Source organism: Saccopteryx bilineata, chromosome 2 (genome assembly GCF_036850765.1).
Source record: "Saccopteryx bilineata isolate mSacBil1 chromosome 2, mSacBil1_pri_phased_curated, whole genome shotgun sequence".
Lineage (NCBI taxonomy): Eukaryota > Metazoa > Chordata > Mammalia > Chiroptera > Emballonuridae > Saccopteryx > Saccopteryx bilineata.
The window spans coordinates 290,582,879-290,589,115 of NC_089491.1; the positions used below are offsets into that span (position 1 = coordinate 290,582,879).

At 52.8% G+C, this 6,237-nt stretch overlaps 1 protein-coding gene across 2 annotated transcripts; it reads right to left on the bottom strand.

The window, feature by feature from the left end:
• Positions 1-274: 274 nt before the first annotated feature.
• Positions 275-5,929, bottom strand: RGS16 (regulator of G protein signaling 16). 2 transcript variants are annotated; one of them, XM_066261294.1, is made up of 5 exons: positions 5,766-5,929; positions 4,865-4,975; positions 4,005-4,066; positions 3,546-3,712; positions 275-2,107 (listed from the first exon to the last, which is right to left on the bottom strand). In XM_066261294.1, exons 1-5 carry the CDS (start codon positions 5,807-5,809, stop codon positions 1,886-1,888), a joined length of 606 nt encoding a protein of 201 aa, XP_066117391.1. In that variant the 5' UTR covers positions 5,810-5,929; the 3' UTR covers positions 275-1,885. The 2 variants fall into 2 exon arrangements, with proteins under 2 accessions (XP_066117391.1, XP_066117390.1); XM_066261293.1 differs by having other exon boundaries at positions 4,005-4,069.
• Between the last annotated feature and the right edge of the window lie 308 nt (positions 5,930-6,237).

Consider the following 6,237-nt stretch of genomic DNA (forward strand, 5'->3'; position numbering starts at 1 on the left):
CCATCAACACGACACAACAGCCAACACAAGTAGGGCCCATCATCAGCTTAAAGAAGTCACCAATCACGGTGGACGCTGTTAGGACTGACCCCTCTCTTTGATTCCGCCAGTTCCCAGCTAAACATGGGTCTCTTGTCGCTCGTGCCTCTGTTGGTGATGGGGAAGCTCAGCCATCTGTCCTGTGGAACTTCCTAAGGCCAGTTCCCCCACAAGTCCCTCCCCAGCACGTCCCCTCCCCAGGTCCCCTGACCACACAGCCCTTGGAGACAGGATCTCGTGTTTGAGTTCTATTTTTATTTTACAAGAATATAACATGCTGAAATAGGAAAAACAGGGATGGAGTACATCATTCATATCTTGGAAACCAGCTCCAGTTGTCAACAATAAATAAATATTTAAACAGTGAGGAGTTCCTGACAGGTGCTAAGAGGTCCAGAGGTAGAGCCTGGTAGAGAGAGGGGGACAGGCTGCCAGCTCCTGCTGAGTCCCAGGTCAGGCCAACTGAACTGATAATAAATAACAATAGCAATAACACCAACAAGTAACAAAAATAATAGACTATAACAATCACCACAAAATCAACACTATGTTACAATTTAAATAGAGGAGCTCACAGTGCAGCGAGAACAGGGTTGGTTTTCCTGGGGCACCCGGGGCTGCCCGGTACCCCCTTCAGAAAGTTTGTTCAGTAATGCCCTCAGGTGACAGGCAGGTTCTGATTTCCCCTAGTCCTGCTCTTTTAAGCAGCCTCTCTCCCCAACTCCACTCCCAGCTTCTGTGGTCTGTCCCAGGGCCACCGTGGTCCCGGCACCATCTCCCCCAACATTCCAGGAAGTGCATCTCGCATCCACCAGAAAGAAACACGGGGCTCCCCTTCCATCCTGGGTGTCTCTGTTTCCCTGTTCTCATACCCACAAAAAATAGACTGGCTTGACTGAAAAAGGACTTTCAGGAACTGTGGAGAGATTTGTTTGTTATCTCCCGCTCTGCACACTGCTGGGCCTGGGAGCGGACTAGCCACTCACGGAGAGGCCGTGCCTTTTCCCGCAGGGGCTCCACCCGCAATGGTGGAATGAGCTGAGAGAGAGCACACCCCAGCAAGAGGCCCTTGTCAGGGGGCGGGGGGGCTGCTCACAGGTGACCCTGCTGCAAACACAGAGTCAGGGCCACCTACAGGATCACCAAGAGCACCGAGATTAACTTCACATGAGCAGGATGACCTCTCTTCAGGACCCTCTACTGACTTAGAAAGGGCCTCAGAGGCCAGTGTTTGAGGTATAAAAATCTCAACTTGGGGCAAGCATCACAATGGTTCCCTGGTCCTGGAGAGACTGGGAGATGTTAAGAAGCACAAGCTAAGAGGCCCTCGGGCGGCCCAGGGGCAGGTGCGGTGGACGGAATAGGAACGGGCACATCCAGAGCACCCTCCCTCCGTGCCCAGGACAGGCTGGGCACTAGGAAACCCGGGTGGGACCAGTCAGCTGTTCAACAGGCAAAACAGCTGATCGGCTGCCTTCCCGCTCTCATTTTGGAGTTTCCCTTTATTCACGTTTCCCTAACCACCCTGGAATATTCCCTGCCCCGCTGAGAATGACAAGAGCCGATGATAACTCTTGTATCACATTCCCTTCTCCGGAGAGTACCGCACAACCATGATCTTCAGCCCTTATCCACAAGTCCTGGAAGTGGGGGACCCCCCCCCCTCATGCATGAAACTCAGTCCCACAGTCTCTGGAGGAGTGGCTGTTGCTTCCAAAAGAAAAACAGCATTTTTCTTCACGGTCCTCTTGTTTGCTTTGCAGAACCTGCCTCCCACACGGGGCAGCTGCCTCAGGGCTGGGTGACTCAACCTCTCTTCCCGGCTGGCTCCTCACTGCCATGAGGCTCAGGTGTGTAAAGGCTCTGCCGGGCTGCAGCTGGATGGAGAGACGTTGGTGGCCGAGGCTTGAGCAGCCAGGTCCTGGTAAGCGGGTGACTTCAGGAAGCGTGGATAGGAGTCCTTCTCCATCAGGGTGTGTGTCTTCCCCTGAGCCACATCGAAGCATGTGGCCGTGGCCGTCTGCAGGTTCATCCTGGTCAGCTCCCTGGTCTCATGGTCTATGTTCACCTGTGGGAAGGAGGGCAAGCACACAGGTGAGTGGGCGCTGGGGGGCAGGGCGAGGTGCCAGCAGGCAGAGGGAGGAAGAACTGGGGTGGGGTGGGGTGGGGTGGGGGGAGCGGGCAGTGCAAGGAGCCCTGGACTCTGAACTGGGAACCTCGAGTCTCCTGCATCCATTATGAACTGGCTTTCAACTCTGAGTCTGTCCCCACATCCAATCCAGTGTCTGCCCTCCAATCTCTCAGAATTCTCAAGGAATAAGACTGTCTACAGATGGAGCCCCTTGTCACCCCTTCCTCTGTAAGTCCCCTGGTTCCAGTCACCATCCCGTCTCCTAGATTAGTGCCAGAGCCTGTGAACGGGTCTCTGCCTTCTCCCCTCAGCCCATGGTCTGTTCCCCATTCAGCAGCCAGACTGAACCTTTCAAACATCCTCCCATGTCACTCAGAAGAAGAGCCAAAGTGTGTGCTGGGCCCACACGGCCACCTGCCACCCACCACCTTCTCTCACTCTCCCGGCTCCACACAGGCCCCCTGGCTGGTTTGTGGTGACAACACTCTCTGGCCTTTGCACTTGCCTTTTCCTATGTTACAATGTCCTTTCCTCCCATAACTCTTTTGTGGCTCTGTTCATATGTCACCTTATCAGACAGCAAACGTCTCACTTCCCTTTATAAAGTGGACGAACTCACTGCCTTTGCCTGGTACTCTGAGCTCCCTCCCCTGTCCTGTGTTCTGTTTACCAGAGGAAAGAGCATCCCCTGGCAAATGTTGATTCATCTGCTTGGTTATTGGCATCTTCTCCCACTAGGATAAGAGTCTATCTCTTGTTTGCTGCTCTACTCCCCGTGACTATAACAGGACCTGGCATGATACTGGTGCTCAATAATTCCTTACTGAATAATGCGGACTAAAGCAAAGTGCTCAGAAAATAAGATAGGAAATATGACACAAAAGCAAAGCATTACTATCCTTTCTCCACTAGGTGGCCTCACATTCTTTACCAAATGCAGGCTCCAGGCAGTGGAGGCCTGAGGGAAGATTGAATGTCCACTGACCACAGACCTGCCCATCTGAAGCAGGTCAACCAGGGGAGCCAGGGAGGTTACACAAGGTCCCTACAATGCCTCGTCTCCCCAGGAGTGTAATTGTTCTGGGCCTCTAAAAAGGGCTTAGTCTACAAGAATAGGTATGGACCAAAGCCAAAACGCCTGCCAACCCCTCCGACCGACCCCATCAGTGAATCTGAGGGTAATGGTACTGAAGGGTGACAGGAAGCCCAATATTCCTAAACTCCAGCCACAGAAGCCCACTTGCCCCTGTGTCAAGTAGGGCCATTCTACTTCCAAACTCAGTCCTTCAGCCGCTGGCCCCTCCCACCCCCAGTTCTCAGTGGGAAAGGAACAGGCAGGGGCTGGGGCATCCATGGGGCATATCGAGGCTCTGACCTCTTTCGGAGCTTCGCTGCAGATGAATTCCTCAAAGATCCTGTGAGCCCGAGAGGCCAGCTTGGCAGCCGACCGGATCTTCTTGAACTCCTCACAGGCCAGCCAGAATTCCAGGTTCTCCTCGCTGAACTCCGTCTTCAGGAAAGCGTGGAAGGCGGCCACCCCATCTGGGTTGGGAGGAGAGAGAGAGACACTGGTCAGACTGAGGCACAGCAGGGGATCAAAGAAAAAAAAGGCAGCAACTGTAGTTAATGTCTCTATTTTTAGGATGTAATTTTCCTGGGAACAAGGACCTGCCTTTGTATTCTGAATAGAGGCTGACACACTAGGGGATCATTATTATTATTATTATGACCACTACTGTTACTTTGCCCACGCTTTCACATCCCTCAGGCTGGCCCCCAAGCACATGAGCACACACGTGCCATCCACAGACAGACACAACACGGTTCTACTCACTTTTACTGCTCAGCAGCAGGTCAAACGACTCTCTCCATTTCAGCACATCTTCTGAGAAGCTTCTGCTAAAGACAAGAAAGAAAAAAAAAGGTCAAGATTTTAACTTAAAGAAAAAAAAATCAAGATACTAATGCATTGCACAAATTCTAACCAGAACTCTGATGGGAGTTGCATAATTCCCATAATGACTTGCTTGGTGATTATTGGAGCTGATTCCTCAAACCCTTGGTTGAGGTTAGGGGAAACAGTGGTGTTTTTCTAGAGTACAAGCCAGTAACCAGAAACCAAAGCCAGGCACTGTATGGCCCTCAGTAATTATCCCTAAGATTGTCTCTTCACTGGCCAAAATTCTTTCTTTTCCCCTGACTCTCAGAGTGTTGTTTTGTATACTTCTCCAAGGAAATTAGGGCCTCATGGATAAAGGTTTTGTCTACGCAGAACCCCAGAGCCTGGTGCAGTACCTGGCACAGTTGATATTCAACGTGAAAGGGCTTCTAGGCAAGGTGCACACTAATGGAAGTCGAGTCATTGATTAAAAACCTCAGTTGGTCCTGGACCCTGACCTAGCCCTGCTTGCCTGTGCAATGACATCTCCAGGTGGGAGAGTCTGGTAACTAGACATTCAGGCCCTGGGTACACTCATCTGTTGACAAATTTAGAACCCTGGAGCCACCAACCCAGTCACTCATTAGCCAAGCAGCCACAGCAGACCAGCAAGAAGACCCACTAAAATCTCCAGGAAGGGGTCACCAAGGTCCACCCTAGCATGTCCTAGTTTCTCCTTTTATTTTCCTTCTCAAGACTCCTTCCTGAATCTGGCCATTTCCTCTAGGGGCCCTAGGCTGATCAGCAGGACTTACCTCTCTTTGCTGTGTTTGTTGTTCCACTCGAACTTGCCAGCATTCCCAGTCTCGGAGCGCAGGTCTGACTTGTGAAGAAAGATGCCCAGCCGTGTCTTAAACTCTTTGGCTCTGGAAGACAAAAGCATGAGCGGGTTAGGGATCTCCACTTGTTCAGCCAGGGCAGACAGCTGTACGGGGTCTCAGAAGAGCTCAAGCTGGCACCACTCAAAGTCCAGCCTCAAGGTTCCTGGGAACCCTTGGCTCTTCCTAGGGCCTAAATTTTACTTCTCTCCTTAGTGTCATGAACCCCAAAAACAGTGAAAGCCATGTTTGAGCTGTGCCTCAGTAGGTCTTATGCTTTCTGAGTTCACAGCACTTCAGACACTTAAATCACACTGCTCTCACCCTCTAGGCTTGTTACGAATATTTCTGGAATTGTGTGGAAACTGATTCCTCAGCTTTACTTTTTCCTTCCTATCACCAGCTCCAGCAAGGACTGGAGGCGGCGTCTGAGTAGTTCCTGGGAAGTGGCCACATCTCTCACCTGCGGACTTAAAAAAACTGATTCCCAGGGCCAGAGGAGACCATGTCCCTAGACCTGAGCCTTAGAGTGAAAGCCAAGAGCTTACGAAACTGGGGGAGGCAGTTCTGCCTGCTGATGCCTACATGGTCTTCAGCAGGTCACCTGAGAAGGGCTGCCATTTCTCAGAGGATAGAGAATAACAGTGAGCAGGTCCCTCTGTTTTCCTTTCTCCCTTCTCTTGGCCTGGCGCTTCTCTAAGACTCTAGGGGAAGCATCTGAGCATGTGGCACCAACTTGCCCTCTCTGTTCAGTCGTTAGCATCCTACCATTCCGTCCAACCGGGACCCCAAGCCTGCCACCCCACTTCCTCCGGGCAGCGGGACAAGCTCCTCTTACCTCTCCAGGCAGGTGATGGGGAAGGCGGACAGGGTCCGGCACATGGCTGCAGGTGCAGGGCAGCACGTCGTGGGGAGAATGGTGGCGGGTTCCAGTGGGCACCGGGAGCGCGAGAAGGTAGAGGATATGCAGCAGCCGATACTCTTCCTTTCGGACTAGATTGATCAAGCTGCAAGCGAAGAGCCTGCGAGCCCGCGGCTTTTATTTCCTTGGAGGGGGCGGGCCGGCCTACTCGCCACCGACCAATCGAAGAACGGGGCCGGGCGCTGCGAAGGCCGGAGGCGGGGCCCCGGAGCAGAACCCAATGAGCGCCCGGCCCACGGCTGCACCCCCCTCACTCGCGTGCATCTTTCACAGTGGGGGGCACACGGGGCTGCCCTCCTTGGAGCAGACGCCGGCACGCGGAGGGAGAGGCAGCAGAGAAGTCACATGGAGACGAAGCGCGCACACCCAGTTTCCTAGGAAAAATACC